The following is a 20,343-nucleotide window of genomic DNA, read 5'->3' as shown; positions in this document are numbered from 1 at the left end:
TTTTAGCAAGAGTTCGGGCTTGATTTTAACTCTTTTATTTCACTTTCTGGCAGTCCATACAATGCATCAGCTATATTTCATATAAATTAGGGTGTTTATTTCCCCTCACTATTGGCTTTCTTCATTGTCCAGATTTCACATCCACACAGAGTAATATGGAATACTACAGTATAGATGAACTTGGTCTTAGCCTTATTTATTTGTAGTGTGAGCAAAGTGGGAAAATAAGTTTGCAAGGGAGCAGTATTCTGCACATTCTCAGGAGAACGCTTCACACACTTGTAGTGGGCAAACAACCTTGTTTCTGAGCGATTTCCCCCTTTCTAGAGAACCCGACGGTTTGTTTTCACTTTTGTTGTTGCAGTTTGTTACAATCGCACACATTGTTTTGTGCCTCTTAGTCACAGACCCTTTGATATTATGTTGGTTGTTGTCTTACTTAACCACGCAATCGACAATTTGTGGCTTCGGTTCTCTTCTGCCATTAAAACATTACAAAGATCAGCATTTTGGTTCCTCACAAAGCATTGTGTGGGTTTTTCCTTGGAAGGAGAGCAACCCCTTCCCAAAATAGGATCAGGTTTTCTAGAAGGTCAGCAAAAAAATAGGACCTAAGTTATTTTTTTCTTCTTCATGGCCACCATTTTCCTCTTTCTGAAGGCATGGTGGCTGGGGATTCTGGGAGAGGTACTTTAAAAAAACCCACATTTCTGAATTGTGTGGGCATCCAAGTTTTCCGTTGCCAGCTTCAAAACAAAACCCAAAACCTGGCTGATTTTTGGAGTATCTTCCAAACTGGGGAGGATAAAAGCCAATTTCTGGAGATTGTTTGAGATTTCACCCTTTCCGTCTGTCAAAAAACTTCCCTCACCTGAGGAGGGGCCTCGGCCTTGAATAGGTGAAGAAGTTAGACTTCAGTTGAAGTAATCTGACCTTTTCCCAGTTCAATGCAGTGGTAGACTTGAAACCTAAGGGCTTATAAAATATATGGTGTATTTGTTAACATTTATATCTCACTTGTCTTCCCTCATGGAATTTAAGAGCTAAAATGGCGTGGTCTGCCGCCCAGGCATTGATTGCCACTAACTAGACTGCTCTGCTCAGCTTAAATAAAATGGCTGCAACTCATGCCCTCAACAGACCTCAAGTGCCTTCAACAAAATGTGTCTTTATATGCCTTTATTATGAAAATGGGTGCCTCTCGGCCTCTCAGCAAAATGGCCGCCGCTTATCCCCTCAACAGTATAATGTGGCATGTGCCTTCGACAAAAGTGACTGCCACTCATGCTGTCAACAAAATGGCTGCCTCGTGTGCCTACCAGAAAATGGGTCTTTAGGGACCTTCAGCCAAATGGCTGCCTCTTATGCTCTCAACAAAATGGACCTTGATGGGCCACCTTCATGAAAATGGCGGCCTCTCATTCTCAGCGAAATGGCTGCTGCTTATGCCCTCAACATTACAACAGTGGCGTGTGCCTTTAACAAAATGGTGGCCTTGTTTGTCCCCCAACAGAATTGATGCCTCATAGGTCTTCAGAATGTGGCCTGGCATATTTTTAATTTATTGTTGTATTATTCTTTTGCCCATATCCGATAGTGCCAGTGTGAGGGAAGGCCAAGATTACAGGCAGTGACTTTCCTCCGATGACATTAAAGCCAGTCAGTGATAGACACATAGTCAAAGCTGTAATTATATTTTGCTTTTTCAAAGGGCAGAAAACTGTTCTGGCATTTTTTTTAAGGCAACCATGCAAAAATTAGACCGACTTGAAGATAGAAAATTAAAATTTTTAACCATCCCCATTTCCTTGTCTATGCCAAAGCGACGTGACAAGTTGGACAAGAGATCTCCTTTATATAAAGATGGTACCAGGTTCGAAATCCACACCATAACTGAGTAGAGCCCCCTCCAAAAACACACTCTTCAAATAAACAATAGTGTGGAGACTAGTGAGCTATGGGCCAAGGGACTGATTCATCATAAAATAGCTTCCTCTGTTTTGGTGTAATTTAGCCCTTCATTCAAAATCATGAGGACTAGAACCTTAACCTTAATTTTAGCCGAAAGGCTGAAACAGTAAACTCAATGGGTCTCCCCTGATGGGAAGTAGCTGGAGAACATACTGTAGAGGGATGGCTATAATTCTGTTTAACTTGCTCCATGGGTTACTATGTAAGCTAGGAAAAATGTGTGCAATGTGCGTGAGGTCGTGATTCTCCTTTTTGGACTGCAAAACTGGGTTTTTGTTTTGCTTTTGAAAATGGCAAAGTTTGGGGAGGGGGGAGCACAGGTCACACTTTGTCCACCCCCAATGGCGTAGATGCTCATGTATTTGGCCTCATCTTTGAATGGACCCTGACGTACTTTTATCCAAAGGAAAAAGGAGGAGAGCGGGATGAATGCCAGGCCCCACGAAGCTTTTTAAAGATCTCTATTTTTCTCCCAACTCTCTGAGCTCATAGAATCTCATGGTGTCATACCCTCTGCAGCTCATCCCATGCCCTCAGCGGATGGGAACTGGCACCGTTTTAGTAATTTAATCTGGAGGGAAGAGCCACTTGGCAGTAACATGTTTTAAAATGATGGAGCCTCTATCTATATTAGGAAAAACCTGGAATGGGACTCAAAAACAGCAATTAGGGTGGGTGTCGTGGAAATGGTGAGCGTCAAAATCTGTTAGGGCCCTGTTAGAGCCGTTATGTGTCTCTTTGAATCCCATTTGTGGGAGATAGGTGGGAAATAAAATAAAATAAGGGCCCTTTTATATTAATGGTATCAACTAGTGGTATATATGGAAGATAAAAGTAGCCAGGGTCAAGATTTTTGGAACTATTGCTAAGAAATCCTTCTTTCTCAACCCCGCTTCCTTCTGCAAATAGGCGAATGGAATTATGGCTCTCCATTCTAATAATGGAAACATTAATTTTGTTTGCTTGTGTTTGTTCCCAGCAGTACTGCAGGAATGTGCATGTCTTTAAAACAGAACCGACTTGATAAATAGATAGAATGTAAACACATACAGGCCAAAACAAATGCTCTTTTTGTCTTCATCATGGTGGGACCATAGGTTGTGGGGTAGAGCGATTGAATGGGATGTAAAGTGTCTCTGGCTGAGAAACATGGTTCTGGATTATGACCCTTCAGTTACAGCTGTGTGCAAAATAGTATTTCAAGACAGTAGATGCAGAATTGCAGAAGAAGATGTTTGTAGAAAGCATACTGAAGCAAGAAAATTATTATTTTTCCCATGAAGAGATAGTGGCGTTGAGGATTCGTCCATTCTGCGATGCTCTTTTGGACTTCTTCGGGAGTTATTTCACCACCTGCACTGGGATATTATCTCAAGAATGATGTCAATAAGAATCCAAGGCAGACCTTTCAACATCACAGTGATCCAAGTTCATGCACCAACCACCGATGCTGAAGAGGCTGAAATTGACCAATTCTGTGACAACTGACAACACCTTCTAGAACTGACCCCCAAAGAAAGATATTCTTCTCATTCTAGGGGACTAGAATGCTAAAGCAGGGAGTCAAGAGATAAAAGGAACAAAAGATAAATTTGGCCTTGGAGTTCAAAACGAAGCAAGGCAAAGGCTGATAGAGCTTTGTCAAGAGAACAAGCTGGTCATCACAAACACTCTTTTCCAACAACACAAGAGGCGACTCTACACATGGACATCACCAGATGGGCAATTCCGAAATCAGATTGATTATATTCTCTGCAGCCAAAGATGGAGAGGCTCTATACAGTCAGCAAAAACAAGACCTGGAGCTGATTGTAGCTCTGATCATCAGCTTCTTATAGCAAAATTCAAGCCTGGTCCATGGGGTCACAAAGAGTCGGACATGACTTAATAACTAAACAACAACAATTTCATCACCTTTGCATCCTCGACTTGCCATTGCAGCTGGTGGCATTATTTTCTGGGACTTCCCTCCACCCCGGGCCCAGTGAGCAATGCAAACAGAGGGCATGTGGGTTTAGCCTTGATTTCCAGGCTTTGCTTTCTGCTTTGGTGGCACTGCTTGCCCCCAGCAAGAGAGAGCAGCCCTCGATGGCCAGCCAGCAATAAGAAGCACAGAAAGACGGACCAGGGGAGCTGAGCGTGGTCTAAGGAACATATCTCAGACCCGTATTCTGTCTGAGAAAGGGAGCAAGTGGTTTACCGAGGCATGTCTGAGTGGCCGCAAACTAGCCAAAAGAAACAAGGAAGATGCCCAATGGCCTCCCTTTGCAGAAGGACCAGACCTACAATCCCTGGCCAGACGGGAAGGTCAAACCACCATAAGGAGTGGGAGCTTGTTTCAACTGGTCTCTTGTCGTCTTTCGAGCAGCCTGGCATCTGCAGAGGTCACGGGTCACCACTTCCTGAGCCAAGAAAAAGCCGTGATCTAAATCAGGGCCAGGCAGATGGAATTCATGCTTGGAGAAAATATTTTTTTGGACTGGGGGCAGAGGGGGGGTTGTTTTTGTTTTTATTCAAAATCTCCAAATCCTACCACCAGTGGCTGGTGCAAAACACACACAGATGGGGATTTGTTTTGAGTGACGTGGGATGACGGGAGCGGTAATGCTATAACTTTTGGAGGCCGCATGTTCGCTAGCCACACTTTAAAGCCAAGGCAATGCGTGCTGCTTCTGCTGCTTCTTTATTTCTCTCATTTATTCGTTGCATTTATATCCCACTTTTGTCCCAAAGCAGCGCATACAGCTGTCCTCTTTATCACATTATATTTAGAACAACTCTGTGAGGTAGTCCAGATTTAGAGCCACAGGTTTGAATTCATCTAGGGACACATCCTGGCTCATTGGGGACTACCCCCTGGAACTCCCTGCTCCAATCCCTAGAGGTTTGGGTAATTACTTTTTTGCAATTAATATCAGACTCCCCCAGCCGGACTCTGCCCTGTCTACCACCCTGGCCCTTGTTTTTGTTTTTATAGGAAAGAACATGCCTTTTCTTTTTCCAAAGCTCCTTCTCACCTACCCTCGGCTACGGAGGGGGCTGCATCTCTCAGCCGGGCATTGTGACTGGCGCGTAGGCGCTGCCGCATTCTTCGGAATCCAGCAGACCCTTGCGGGCGGGCGGAGGCCCCACTTCACACGGGTTTGCACCATGAGAAGGAACCGATTGTGCGCCCTGCAGCAATGCATCTCCTCCCCCCCCCCCCGGGGTCCGGCACACCCCTCCGGCACCATCTGCAGCAGAGACAACAAAAGGCTGGCTGTGGGGAACGATGCCAGGGGGCAGAGGCCTACCCTCCCCTCCCTTCTTTTTTTGGGTGGGAGAGTCCGTGTGATCCGAGCAGTCACAGATGCGTTTCTCCTTCCTGGAAGGAATGAGGTCAGCCTAAGCAAAAACCTCCGGTCTTTCTCTTTGCGCACAGATGCTGCAGGGTGTGTGTGTGTGCCACAAACAGGGTGCTCAAGACATGTTGATGCCTGAAGTAAAGAAGAAGAAGGGCCCTCGCTTTTCCTACTCCGGGCACAGAAACCGACGGGACTACCTGTTGAATCTTACACCACCCCTAGCACTGGGAGAGTATCATAGCTTGGAATTTACGGGTGGGTGGGAGCGGGGATTACAGATCCCATAATCCTGTGTGGCAAGGGAAGCATTTTCAAATGTGCTCTGAGCTTGCCTTCTCCACCGCTACAAGCAAAGGACCGACCATGCTCGGTGGAATATTTGCGCAGGGGTAGCCCTCTCCCTGCAAACATTAACATTCTCTGATAACCACATTCTCCCAGTCTGGCTCGGGATGATGGGGGCTGTCATCTAAAGTTCTTGGAAGGTGGTATGCTGAGGAAAGATGTGCTGAAAGTAAAGCCTTTCTAGTTAAGGCCTGAGCTTATCAAGCTGCTAAAATGTCAGGCAAGATGCTGGAGCAATATTAACCAAAGCAGCTCCCTGACATGGCTGACGGGAGAAATCTGAGTGAGCACTGAAGAAAGGAAGTCCAACTCTTGACAATATACATCTCTATAGGTGGGGAAGCGCAATATATGATGATTTAAGATCGTAAATGTGTTCTCACTTGTTTTGGGGTGGGGGTCACTTCATATTTGTCTGTAGTACCGTAAAACTATCTTACACCCAGACGCTCAAAGCCAAAAAAGAACAGTTCAAACTAGTCATAGGAAGAAGAAAATCACACTTCCAAAAAAACACAAGCAAACTGTTTTGTTTTAAAACGGAATTCATTTCCAGACACATGGGAAGGGAAAGTATTAATACTGTCACACAGAAATTCACCGCTCCAACCCAGCTACTTCCTAGTTTCCTTTGGCATTAGAAGCAACAGGTGGGAAATTCTTCATAACACTGTCGAAGTTGGGCACCTTGTATGTGTACCACACATCGGGGTGGTAGAATCCTGAGAATGCCCATATTTCCAAGTTTCTAGTCCTTATGGGCAGGAGCATACGTTTGAAAACATCACACCCGACATAGCTAAAGGATCAGAAATACCTGACAAGATAATACAAATTTTCCCTCGCCACATTTCTGGACATTAAGCAGCCTATGCATCCTTGCTGGAAAACCTTTGGTCCTCTGCTCAGTGTTTTGGACTACAGTGCCTATAACCCCCAACGAAGCAGGCCCGGGGCTTCTGGAAGCTGAAATCCAGAACAAATCTGGAGGGCCAAAGGCTCCACACCGTAAATTAGCCTAATACAGACTGCCATGCCTGATGGCCACCTATAGAGTTTCATTAGGATAAAAGCATGTTTACGAACACGAGATATAAATCATATTTGATAAGGCGAACCTCCTGCAGGCCCACTTCCAAAGGCAAACTCCCCCTGCCATCTGTAAGTCTTCCCAGCTGGCTCATGCCAAACCCGCCAGCGGGCTCCCCCCTTTCTCTCTGCGGGGTTATTATTTCATTTTTAAGCTGAGCCACCATATTAAATGGTGACCGATGCCAAATTCCCATACGTTGAAACAACCAAACATTGTCCCTTTGCCAAGGCTCCACATTTTTCTCGGAGGGAAAAGTGGGTGGGTGGGTGAGAGCAGGCAGGACCCCCTTCTGCTTTTGAAAGAGGCTCATATACTGAATGCTGGAGGGCCTTTGTGAACAGCAGGGGTGACGCAAGAGATTTCGCTGCCAGGAGACAACCCCCCCCCCCAAAAAAAGATAGTACCCGTCTCCCATTGATTGCACAAAAGTACAGCTGAATTTTTCTTCCACACTGGTGATGGGACATGCTAGCAAATCTAACTTTAGTGGCTGGATATTGGATCGGAGGTTGCACGGCACACAACTCTTCTCCAGCAACCTCACTAACAGCAGGGCCGGCTCTGCCAAACCAAAATCCCAGAATGGCTATAATCGTGACCCACTCGAGAAGCTGGGTGGGGTTTGGACCAAGGAAGGGTTCTCAAGGTGCTTCTGGGTCACTCTAGGTACTATCTTTTTAAAAAATAGGTCCCCCTCTCCATTCTGAAAGGTAGGAATGCCTCTTTTAAGTCTTAAGTACTAAGAGAGAATTTTATGTTAAAAATGTGCCAGTATTTTGGCCCCAGCCTTTTGACTCCAGCCCGGCCCACCCACCACTGTGGTCCCCAATAAAATATCTGGGATAAATGTTGACCTATGGGTCGACCGAAACTCCTCATGCTTGACATACCCTGACGCACAATCACACACACACACACACACACACCATGTCTTAAGGTATGCATACTGCCATATAAAAACTCAGAAGAAGCCTACTTTAGCAGGGCAGCTTTGAGAAAAGGAAGCCACAAGGGGGGAACAGCCCATGGGAGAGGTTTGCTCTCGTCCCACCCTTCCTTCCTTTCTGGAAGCTATCAGGCACAGCCGCACACCCTCTCCAGAAAACGACTTCAATACATTTGTGAAGGATGGCTGAGAAGGCACTGGATAAAGGCAAGCTTTCTACAGCTCTGCCCCATGGAATGTATGGTTTTGCTCCTCCATGGGTCCAGGGCCCATTTTTGAGCTGGGGTGGCTGTCCCGCTGCTATGGGGAGAAAACTTTAGCCCAGTATGTTGAACCGCTTTGGAGGGCCAGACCTCAAGCGACGAAGCGGAGTCTGTAGGTGACCTGATGGCCGTTGTCCCAAGAGTAGAGGATCTTCTCCTTCGGGTTGTAGTCAATCTGGGTGGTCAAGGCAAACTCGCTGAGGAACGGCAGCTTGGGGTTGGCCTCGGTGGCTGTGTGGGTGTCGTACGCGTAAGCCACCTGCCCTTCCTTTGTGTTAGACTCATCCACGGCGTATAAGATCCCACAGATGATGAAACAGTTGCCGTAGGAGTTGCGCTTGAGGCCTGTCTTCCAGGTGGTCTCCCGGCGCACTGAGAGGTCACCTGGGTCGAGCTTGCTCACCACGATGACTTCCTGCTGGCCATAGTCGTAGTCCGTGGCGGGATAGATCACCCACAGTCCGCTCTCGTCCACGGCAAAGTCGATGTTGGAGTGGCCCCGCCATTTCCATGGCGTGGTGTCCTCGTACACCACGTCATGCAGGAGGGACCAGGCAGCCACGAAACGCTGGCGCAGGTCATACTTGATGATGTTCTTGGTGAAGGCCCGGTTGTAGTAGAAGGCGCCCTGGAAGACCACGTGGCCGGTCCCGATCCAGTTGTAAGGGAGCTTGTACAGGTTGCTCCAGCGTCCTGTGGGCAAAAACATAGTGGCACGCTTCAGCAGCTGAATACAAGCACATGTCCCGCCCAGTTTCTCCCAACTGGTGGTGGTGGCAATTATGACATTTTAAGGCTTAAGCCACGGGATCATACCTTGAAAGAATGACCCTCCCTATAGATGCCACCTGAGCGCTGAGGGATGCTGGAGGGTTTTTTCCCCATAACTAAAGCCAGCAGCCCTACATTATGTGCCCAAGTAGAATATGGCCACCCTGGATCCACTTCTGTTACTCAAGGTCCAGGTAGTCTTTGTTTCAGAAACACCTGGAGAAAACCCCGCCCACCTGCTGAGAAGCCCCTCCTCTTATTTACCAAGCCCCACCCCCTTTCCACCTTGCTTGAAGTTCTCCAGGTTGCGGAATTCCACAAGGCTGTTCCCGTAATAGTAGTTGGTGACGTAAATGCGGTCGTCCTTGGCGGCCGGGTCTTTCATCCAGGCCCCTTCGTTGCGCCCGTAGCTGTGCTGGGTCTCGGGGGGTTCAACGGCCTCCAGCGTGCCTTCACACGCCGCCTCCTGAACTGGAAAGCCAGTGACAGGAAGAAGGGGGGTGGGTTAGTCTGTGTTGGTCAGGCACAAACTCAGCACCCAGTTTCGACCCCTGGTTATTCCCACATTTGACAGAGGCACACAATCTTCTCCAGATCCAGCTTTCTACATACCGTGGTTGGCAGTGGAGGGTCCTTCAGTTGAGCCCACACGCCCTGCAACAGGCTGACCAGTGCCGGGCAGACCTCGACTGGAGGTCCTAGCAGAAAAAGGGGTGCTGGGTGCTGGCGTGGTGGTGGTGGAGGTGGTGGTGGTACCGCGGGGACTGGAAACTGGAGCAGAACGTTCTCCGTCTCTTGGTAGGGTCTCCCGGGCTGGGTAAGAGGCCGGACTTTTGCCATCTTGATGCGGCTCTGTGTTCGTGCCTCCATTTATGGGCACCTCTGCTGGGAATAATCAGGGACAGCCTTACGGTTAGGCGGCGAGCGGCTGCCTCTTTGCAGCGTCAGGAAAAGGCAGTACATTTTTATTTATTTACTTTGTGATGATTGTGTTTGTCCTGCGAGGAAGGGGAGAGACCGACATGTGTGGGATTTTCTGCCCCACGAGCCAAAATAACTTGGCTGGCTTTAAGCTGCTGTTTGTGTTTGACCAGAGGGAAGGACACCAGATGCCTCCTCATAGCCTGGAAAATTCTGATTCTCAAAGGAGTCTGGTACTTGATTGGTGGTTTTTCAAATGGTCTTCTTGGGGCTACTCATTACTTTCAAAGGTACATATGACTAACGCATTGCTTATGAGGTACTTATTTGAAATACATGTTCAGAATGCAAAAAAAGAAAGAAAGAAAGAAAAAGGAAAAGAAAAGAAAAAGGAAAAAGAAAAAAAAGTCCCCCCAAAGCGGACGTAATGTCTCTCACAAATTTTAGAAATAACAGAAATTTGTGTGCCTTGGGCAGCAAAATCTATTGGGAAAGAAGGAAGCTCCTTGAGAAAGAAGCAGCTTCTTCCTGCCTGCAGATAAAGCTCTGCCTTTCAGCTCCTCCCTTGCCATCACAACGACATCCTCTTAATTCCGAGTGTTTTGCAAAATTTGCCATGGTCGAAAGAATTTCGCAGCCCCGCTCCCTCCTGCGCTGCCTTTCCGCTACTCACCCCGGTGGCTCACCAGCTCCTCGGCTTCTTCCCGATGCCCAGCTTTATAGTACGTGATTCCACGCATGACGGCTTGCTGGTGCCCTGAGGATCTGGGCTTGGACGTCGGTTGGACGGGGTTCGCCCGCCCCTTCGCGCTCTCCTTCCGCGGCTTCTCCGTTTTGGGGTGCTTTTCTTTCGGACTCCTCAGAGGGGTTCTGTCCCCCAGGCTCTTCCGAGCACCAGAATACCTCCCGGTCCCATCCTTGCCTTTACCCCCAGCTGTGTCCTAGGAGAGAGAAAATAAGATGGCGGGTGGGGTACCAAGGAGTCACAAGAGGACAGAAAAATTACTGGTTTTGCCCTACTGGTTCGCAAACCAGTGTAGGCTGAAGCCTCCACCCACACCAGCTGTGATGGCCCCCGGGGTTTCTGGGAATTGCAGTCCAAAAAACACCTCGGTTACCCAAAGTTGGGTTACCCATGGCCAAGGATTGCTACAGCTGCTGGTGGGAGTCCGGCTAACCTGGGCCTTGTGTTCAGGTGGGGCGGCCGCATCCTTCTGCAGCAGCTGGTAGCCCAGGCTGGAGAGCTCCTTCTTGATCCCCATCATGATGTCGGAATAGTTCTCGTAGCGCCTCATCTGGTGGCTGAGGTGGAGGACGCTCTCCTTCATGAAGTCATTCTCCCGGCTCAGATTGGTCTTGATGGTCTGAGGCCATGAGGGACGTTTTTTTTGGGGGGGGGGGTGCAGAGGGGAGGGGAGAGGAAGGAGAGGGTTCTGATTCTCATCACTTAACAAGGCACAGAGGAAATACCCGCTGGGCCCAGTTCTCTTCCTGTCTGAAAGAAGATGGTATTTGTAAATGGGGTAAATATGACTTTTTGGACTCCAAGAATCCAGTGGAATCCGGAAATTTGATTAAAAAAAAAATAATTTCCCACATCACTGCATAGTTGAAATGTTGGAGTCTGTTTCTCCAAATTTTGGGGTCTTTTGTCCCCATTTCCCATCTCTAGGTATTTTCTCTGTTTTCCCTAATGGGAAGGCAGGATCCTGAGCAGAAGTTGGCTGCAGTTGTTGCACGCCCGCCCCTACCCTATCCAGAATTCTGACCCCTGCCCGCCTTACCTCTTCCAGCGTGTTCATCTGCGCCACCACCTTGTTGATATACGAGTGGACCTTCATCATGTCCATGCTGTAGAGGGTCCCCTCCAGCAGGTCAACCATGGACTGAAGCTTTGGAGGAAAGAGAGAAATAACCCAAAAACGAAGCAATGAGCCCCCACGGATGCTTGCTTGGCTCGGCAAAGACCTGAGCAAGATCCCTGAGGCCCATCGAGCCCAGCTGTGTCTACCTGGTGTTTCAAGAGTTTTTGCAGCCTCACCTGGAGATGATAAGGAGCCGCTATGTGCAAAGGACACCTGCCAGTACTGAGACCACCCATCGGTAATACAGAGGTAGAAAGGTATCAGGGCAAAGCCACCCTCTGCTCTCCAATCATTACCTTGAGGAGTTCCGGGGCCTGTTTCTTCAGCTTCTCCATCTTCCATTCATTTTCACAGGGGTTCAGGGAGGCAGGAGGGGCCGTACAGGAGCAGCGGCAGTCGGTGCCCGAGCTAACCGTCTCCACGGTATAAAAATCCTCCACCCGCACGCTGCCTTCCTTGAGGCGGCTGCAGGCATCTTTGCTGAGGGGCCGCAGGATGCATTTACACCGGCAGTCGGAGCCTTCTGACGTCATGCGGACCTGATCCGTCTCGCCAAATACCTGCAGGGAGAGCAGAGGTGAGTCCCTTTAACCCAGGTCTCCCTGGGGGTTAGCGCATAGCTCCCAATGCTCCTGGCACTCTTAATACCCACGACTCCAATTTCGTGGGGGGTGAAGCCGCTGCAGCTTTTAGCCTGAACTTGAAGGGATCCATCCAAGCTGCCAAACCTTTTTTTTTTTTTTGAAAGCTGTCTGCACTTTCTGTGTTTTATGATTTCTTCGTCTTTATTCGTTTGCTTTAGTATTTCTTCACCAGTCACCTCTTCACCCAAGAAATTCTAGGCAAATACGAGGTTATCAGCTCATGGGTAAGAAAGACAATAGCTAAATTTGTGTAATAAATTTTAAAAATCAATGTGGCATGGATGGGACTAAATGTGTGAAACACAAACAAAGAGGAAAACTTGGATCGTTTTATGTTGTGTAAACTCTGCATCCACTTGAACCTCTTCTACGCCTCCCATCAGTGGCAAAATGGTTGGGCAGGAGCCAACGTTGTAGTTGAACACCGATGCCAACTCAAGAGAAAGGAAAGGATCACGGTGTCCTTAGGATGGCTTCTCCAAAGCCCCTGGGCAAATCGGAGAGGTCTAAATCCCATCAGCCGGAAGGTTTGCTCACCTGAGCAAACAAGAAAACAAGGCGGCTGATCAAAGGGAGAACTTGTTTGCTAGCCGGCCAGCTGCACTTGGGGGGTGGGGGCTGGAAAATGAAGCCTGAACTCTCTCTTGAGCGACATTAAATGATGGCAGGGGAAGATCTCTACCTCGGACACCGAGGCACATCGAAACCAAGCCTCGTTTCTTTGACTTTTCCTTTAAAATCCTTCCTTTCTTGGGGAAAATGGAGACATATGAGAAGGCAGCAGGTGCTTGGCACGATTTAAAAAAAAAAGGGGGGTCACTTTCCATATTGGGATGGGCCAGGGGAGATCGAGCAGGACTGAACCAGCGTGGGAGAGGGCCCAATCCGTGAAAACCTTTGATTTGCAAAGGATAATTGGGGGTGGGAGGGGAACAGGGGGGGGAATGGCTTGAGGAAATGAGGTTCAGCTTTGCTTGCAGCTCCAGTTCCTATCCAAGGTGGCCAGAGTGGGAGAAAACTCGGAGCTCAGAGCACGTATTCTGAAAGGCAGCCCCCTTTCTCTTTCCGGCGGGCTGGTACGAGAGCCAAGCCGCGAAGATGCTGGGTTTCAGTTCTGATGGGAACTTCCCCTGGCAGGGAGACTTTCTCCAACCCACATATATGTGTGTGTGTGTGTGTGTAGGCCTGGGGGCAGGGCAGCAACAGCTGGACTGCAACACACCCGCCCTTTCGTTTTTTGGGGGGGCTGCAGGGCGTGCTTCTTTCCCACACTTCTCGGCTGACATTTAAAGGCAGGTCTCTGTCATGGGGGGGGGGAGCTCCAGGGAGATCTTGGGAAGGCGCCTCTCCAGGGCATCCAGCTGAGCTGAGTGGGGGGGGGGCTCAGCTTTGGGAGGGCTACTTACAGTCCCCCCCCCGCCACTTAAAAAAAGGGGGGGAAGGGGACGCTTTCCTAAACGCAAACAGAGGACAAAAGGGGTCCCTGGTTTGCATAAAATGGCATGGAGAGATTTATAGGAACAGATGCAAATCGGAGCAGAGAAGTCAGGTGATTGGCGTGACCGGGAGCCTGCCATCCTGCTGTCTGTGGATGATGGGCAACTACGAAGTGCTCGATTGCCCTTTTGCAAGAAGCCACCCTTAAAAAAGACACACACACACCGGCAAACACACTGCCCGGCAGCTTCCCTTCCCTTCCGGGCACATCAAAGGTGACAGATGACAATTCCCATCTTCCCCAGCCGGCAACCACTGCAAAACCCAGCCCATTTGGAAAGCCACCAGGGGATGTCAGGACAGACATTCCAAAGCTGGCGTCCTCCAGAGGTGTCCCATCACCCACCCAACATGGCCTATACGTCATGGCAGATGGGAACTGTTATCCACACCAAGAGCACTTGGCAGGGGAAGGCGGGTCTCAGAAATCTCCGCAAGTGTTGCCTCTGTATGTAGAGAAAGCTGATGGGAAAAGAAACCGTTTCCCAGGGAGCGGTAGCGGGAAGGAGATCCGCTCACAACGCAAGGTCAGTGCTGCGCTCCTGTCCCTTCCCGGTCCGAAATAGACAAACTAAACTCATACAATGTTTTGGAAACAGCTTCCTTAAACAGGAACCACATGGCCCAAGCCGGCCATCGGCCCACGAAAGGAAATCTTAATGAAGCAAACAGATTGAAGAGCAGGGTTTGACACAGAAAGCACTCTGCAGCAGGATGCTAACCTCCCCCCCCCCCCACCCTAGGCATGGCCTTCTGAGGAAGAGCGAGTCCCTGGTGCTGGCCTGGAGATTTGGCCGCTCAGCCCACCCTCCACTCAGGGAGCACCGCTTCCCCCTGGATGATGATGAAAGAGACGGGCCGAAGGTGGACAAAAGGCAGAACTCGGAAACATTACTTTGTGGGGAGGGGGGGCATGACAACTCCTGGAATTCCATGCTGGTTAAGGGATCATGGGGAATGTAGTCCGGAAAAAGGAACTTTCCCAAAACGCTAGCAAAAGGAGAAGAGTGGGCAAACAGTTGCCTTCCAGAGGGGGCGACATCTCTCAGCATCCTTCACCTTGGGGCGTGCTGGCTAGGTCTGATGGGATTCGTAGTACATTGGCAAAACCACTTTGGAAGCTACATGAAGCAACTACAAATGGAAGACTTAAAATGCAAAGTCAGAGGTTGCACGCCAAGACAACGACAGGGACGCTGAAGGGTAGATCCAGGTTCCTGCCATATCTTGGGAAGGTGCTCAGTTGGGATTACAACTCCCAAAATCCCCGGGCTGTACTGCCCATGATACTGGATGGTGGGGGCTGGAGGGCCAAAGGGTAGCGCAAGGATGGGCAAAGTGTGGCCCTACCAATGCAGCTGGACTACAGTTCCTTTGCTAATGGACCCAATGGTGAAGAATGCTGGGAAGTGGTGTTCTAACAACCTTGGGACGACCACGGTGAGCCCACCACGTCCAGAGGAACAAGGAGCTACCACACTTTAAAAAGACGCACAGAACAGCCTGAGGGAGGCCGTTTTTCTCATTATGCTAATGGCAAAAGCAGTGGCCGGTCAATTTCTCCCCTTCTCTAGGCCATGTACGGATTACGCCTTCAGCCAACTTGTCCCGGCGTGACCCGCATCTTGTAGGTGTTGAATCGGTCAGCAGGGATGATGTAGAGAATGATCAAGTGGGGCTTCCGCTTCCCTTGGAAACAAACGCATAAGCCTTCCACTTCAGTTTCTGTTCAGAAGGCAAAACGAGAAGCATCGCCAGAACGCAAAGAAAAGGAAGCCGAGTCGCAATGCGGATTCTCCCGCCTTTGCCGAAACCAGGGGCTCAGCTGGAGGCCGCTGAGGAGCTCTGTGTAACTCTACAAGATGACTCTACAAGAGTTTCAAGCATTAGAACGTCTGCTTTGTGGTATTAGCGTTGACAATTTCAAGAGAAACTTCCAAGGTAAAACGCCTGCTAACGGACTCCCCAGAAAGACAAGCAAGGAGGTCCTAGATCAAATCAAGCCTGAATGATCTCTTGAGGTGAAAAGGTGGAAGCGGAGGCAGTCCTGCTTTGGGAACTGCCTGAGAAGCCAGCAGTCCCCGGAAAAGGGAATCATGCTGGGGGGAAAATGGAAGAAGGCAGCAGGGAAAGAGGAAGACCAAATAGGAGATGGACTGGCTCCCTAAAGGAAGCCACTGGCTTTAGTTTACAAGAGCTGAGCAGGGCAACGGAGTGCAAGAGACGTTGGAGATTGGTCATTCATAGGTTCACCATGAACCAGAAGTGAGTTGATGGCATGTAACAATGAAAACAAAACTGCCCATTTCCCGCTTTCTCCCCAAGAAATGTCTGGCCGTGTTTGGTGGCTATTGACCTTGTTTTGGACCACGCTGGCCCACGGATCCGTTCTGTCGGCCTAGATATTCTGTATTACTGGGAGGGCTGGAGACCCCTTGACTACGGCAGTACGGTACATCCCTCTTGTGTTTCGATGCCACTTAAAGCATCGGCCTTGATATACCAATGATTTTGTCATTCAGTTCCTGTTTTTACAGGCTGCCTTTCAAAGCAAAGCCCTCCAAAAGCAGCTTCGGGGGGGGGGGGGGACAAAAAGTTTGCAAAAGTTCCCTTGGGGGGGATCAAAACTCCCAGGGTTTCACCATTAGCATGCTAGCTGGCCTGAGCCGTTGGAATCTAAAAACAGGATTTGTTTGAGTTTTTTCGGAAGCTGGTAAAGCTCTCCGGTGAGCTCCCGCGGATAGCAGGGAAGGCCCAGAGACCCAACATTCCCAGACGCGCTCCTGGCTGAAGAGTTTGGACAACAGATTCATCTCAGGGTTTACTTCCAAACAAAAGAAACCGGGCCTGGTAGGGGGGAGCCACAGTGGGGCTCATTTCCCACAGAATCCATCTTCAAAGCGTCCCGGGAAGCTAAAACCAACAATGGGTTGGGAGAGGTAGGGGAGCACAGGAAGAATCACTGAACACAACTGTCCATGGAGGGTGCTGAGTAAGTCCTCTTCCCTGGCCCGGATCCGCCAGTCGACAAAGGTGCCGAAGGATAGCAGGGAGAGGAACCCAAGCAAGATCATGGCAGATCCTCGAGACGGAAGAGACATTTGTAATGGTCTACAGACCCTGATGTTGGGAAAGTGTGAGGGCAAGAGGAGAAGGGGACGATAGAGGACGAGATGGATGGACGGTCATCGAAGCGACCAACATGAATTTGGCCCAACTCCGGGAGGCAGTGGAAGACAGGAGGGCCTGGCGTGCTCTGGTCCATGGGGTCACGAAGAGTCGGACACGACTTAACCACTAAACAACAACACAGACCGGGGTGGGAAGCTATTTCCCCAGTAATCCATGTGGGGATTTCCCCATTCCAAACGGTTTGCTTGATTCGATTTGGCTTCTCTTCTTTGGGATGTCTCCTCGGAGGCACAGTTCCCAGGAGAAAGGCTTTGAAGGCTAAAAGAAGGCTGTCTTTTGGGATCCACCCTTTCGCCTTTGGGACTACCCACCCCTAGAAATGAAGCCCCCGGAGGAAAGCTAGGGGAATTGAATTCTGAGACCTGGGAATGAAAAGGGTTCTATACTCTTTACTGCCAAGCGTGGCCTTCTGGGGCCAACCCTTTGGGCATCTTTAGGTCATGAACAGCCCCACCCCATCAGGACCCACCGCCGAGGTCTGGGCCACTAACCAAGTTCACAGCATGTTGAACAGGCCTGGCACTTCCTTCCGGGACTGCCTGGCCAAGCAGTCTCCCTACCTCTCCCCGCCGTGTCCCTCCATCACCCTCTGCGTCTTTGTTGCACAGACATGTGGCGTAATCATCACGGCCAGTGCCAGGAAGAAAACAACGCTCGTCTCTTCCCCCCTGGGGCAGTGCCATCCCCTCTCCTATGGACCGTGCCTCGTTTGGGCACCCAGGCCCAGCGCCACGTCCCTCCTTGGCTATTCGTGGGTGGCTTTCAGACAGGCCAACCGTGAGACCCCATGGTGGCCTCTCCCCTTCCTTTCCACCACATTGCCCATCGGTCACGGTGCTGGGGTTTCCCACGATGCAGCCGCTCAGGGCATGAAGCAGGGCGGCCCATGTTTCAACGCTGGCTTCGCCGCACAGCCAGCTCTACCAGTACACAAAGGGACACAGGGCTCGGGAAGATACCTATCTAGAGGAGAACCACATATCCCAAAACCCTCTAGTTGGGCCATGCCGGGTCCTGGAGGCAGGGCTGATGGTGGTGGGGCAACCCACATTTCTCCAGTACACCGCTCTGTCCTGCTTCAGAGCCTGGCCATGTTCCAGAGCCCTCCTGTGTGGGCGAGCAGCATTTCTTTTCTGGACCGCCTTTGGCAGGCTATTGATGAAATCGAGAAGCAATTAGTCCCGAGGCAGCTGTTGGGGGCACTTGAATCATCGGATTGAGAAAGGGGTTGGACGGGCCCGTTGGAACAGCCAAGAGCCGGACGCCCTCCCTCCCTCGATCCCCGCAAACAGGCTGCAAATGCCACACTCTGTCCCATTTCCTTCGAAACCAGCTTTTTCCAAATGTACGCAAATGCCTTGACACTCCGTGTTGTCACTCCGTGCTTTTTCTTTAAAAGGCAAACACTGAAGTGTGCTGCGTACACGCGCGAGCAGCGACAAAAAGTCAGAGTTGAGGAGTGCATCTGTTTGGGCTCTAAAATGTCACCGATGTGGCAAGTTTTCAAATTCTCGGAACCCACTTCTTTAGGCTTTGATGGAGGGTTGGGGGAATGGAGGAAGAAGCCCAAAATCTCTGACTTTGGAGGCTCCCTTTTGTCTGTAGACAGACAGCCTTGCAAGACAGCCAAGCAACCCATCTCTGTAATACACTTATCTTTTTTCTCTACCCATTTACCTAACCAGAGAATTCTTCCCTCTGCACACCCGTAGGCTTTGTATTCAACTGCATTTTCCCCCAACAACTCCAGCCTAACTCTCCTGCCTAAATGCAAGGGGGGGAAAAATCAATTAACAAGGGCCAAAGTGTGTCTGTGTGTAGAAATCCCATAAAAGCCAGCATTGCTCCTTCGTTCACACACCCACCATGCTGTAACCCTTCAGTATCGTGGCACAAGGTCAGCAGGAAAGCTGCTGTTCCCAGCTGTTTCCAGCTCCCAAGGCTGTTTCCAGCTCCAGGCTGGCAAACATCTGGATGGGTCAGCGAGGGGATTTGATGTCCCCTTGAACACAGCCACACTGGAAGTTAGTTATGTCCATGTAGTGCCTGGAAGAGACCCCGGGATCCCCTGACTGATGGAGGTGTGAGCTGGACGGTGACTCCAATTCATCCCCCATCCTCGGCGCCCCGCGAAGACATTCCCAAAAGGCTCATCTGCATAACAAATGGCCACTTCTCTTTCATCCCAGCAAAGCACCACAAAAACTTAAGCCAGGAAAAGTTATGGGTGGAAGGGATCTGCTAACCCAGGGACATTTTGCCGCTCCGGGCAAACCGAAGGATCCATCCCATGGATGGATGAAGTGACTTTGGCACAGGATGTAGGAGAAAAACAGAATATCCTACATGTCGTTCACTCCCATCCCTGGCCAAGAGAAATGCAGTCATAACAACAAGCAAACCGCCGGATGCCGCTTCATAACTCTTCCGAAATCTCATGTCTTCAACTCTGTCCAGAGCTTGCTCCTGCTTCCGGACAAGAAGCCTTGCAACCAAGTTATTTGGGCAGAGAAGTTCAAACTTAAAAAAAAAAAAGAAACCAACTCACATGGGGCTGTCCCCACCCCCTGTGAGTAAAAAGCAAAACCAAACATACAAATAGAAGAATAAATACACAACCAGGCTCCTTTCGGGACGCCCAAAATCTGATGCCTGCGGTGGGGCCACTTCGCCTTCCCCCAACAGCTGTTTGACGGAGCCCGACCCCCTCCCCAGAAAAAAAGCAGAGTTCATGAAAGTTACTTTTTAGAACTTCTGGACTACATTTCCCACAATGCCCCCAAGCCAGCATGGCTAAGAGGAGTCTGAAAAGTGCAATCCGTACATATCATCCCTCCCTTAGCAAGGGTCAAAATGCAGACCACTCGGGGAAACCGAGAGGTCGGGAAAGCTATCATCATCAACATCATTTTAAATTTAGGAACTGCAAGAAAGACGCTGGGTGGGGATGATGGGACTTGTAGGCATCGTTCACAAGCCCTAATTAATGGAAGGAAGAGCTCTGACCCCCCGGGGGAAGTGCGGAGGAGCTGAGCCCACGAGGCGAGAAGGGATGCGGAGGAGGCGCTCCGGGCGCTTTCCTTCCCCCATCACGTCGCATCCCGTCCCACCGGCGCCCACCTTGGTGGTCCCTCCCGACGGGACGGGCAGCAGCAGCAGGAGGAGGAAGGGGATCCAGCAAAAAAGGAGCCGCCGGCCGCGGTGGCAGAGGAGGGTGGTTCTCGCCTCCTCCATGGCGGTGGCAGACCGGCAGCACAGCCTCGGTGGCTCCGACGGGACGGCGGAACGCTCTGCGACGCGGTCGAGGCGCAGCTTGCTTTTGCCCAGCCTGGGAGAGCGGCCGGCAGCTAGAGCGGCGGGGGCGGGGCTTCTCTCCGGCTAGGCCCCGCCCCAGGGGCGGGGTTTCCCAAAGGCTACGCCCCGCCTCCTCCTGGCCTTCCGCAAGATAGGCAAGAGCGGGAAGCATTGCAAAGTTCAGGGGAAAAAAAAAG

The 20,343-nt window shown here is 50.2% G+C and overlaps 1 protein-coding gene across 2 annotated transcripts; it reads right to left on the bottom strand.

Moving 5' to 3' along the window:
- Positions 1-6,187: 6,187 nt before the first annotated feature.
- OLFML2A (olfactomedin like 2A) lies at positions 6,188-20,195 on the bottom strand. Of its 2 annotated transcripts, none has more exons than XM_020793372.3 (8): positions 19,973-20,195; positions 11,816-12,079; positions 11,439-11,546; positions 10,833-11,018; positions 10,328-10,595; positions 9,346-9,618; positions 9,019-9,204; positions 6,188-8,655 (listed from the first exon to the last, which is right to left on the bottom strand). In XM_020793372.3, the coding sequence occupies exons 1-8, from the start codon at positions 20,084-20,086 to the stop codon at positions 8,054-8,056; spliced, it is 2,001 nt and encodes a 666-aa protein (XP_020649031.3). In that variant the 5' UTR covers positions 20,087-20,195; the 3' UTR covers positions 6,188-8,053. The 2 variants fall into 2 exon arrangements, with proteins under 2 accessions (XP_020649031.3, XP_020649032.3); XM_020793373.3 differs by having other exon boundaries at positions 9,346-9,615; positions 19,973-20,194.
- Positions 20,196-20,343: the final 148 nt, after the last annotated feature.

Source organism: Pogona vitticeps, chromosome ZW-PAR, assembly GCF_051106095.1.
Source record: "Pogona vitticeps strain Pit_001003342236 chromosome ZW-PAR, PviZW2.1, whole genome shotgun sequence".
NCBI lineage: Eukaryota > Metazoa > Chordata > Lepidosauria > Squamata > Agamidae > Pogona > Pogona vitticeps.
Note: the sequence above shows the minus strand (reverse complement) of the source record. Positions and strands in the feature narration are given on the sequence as shown.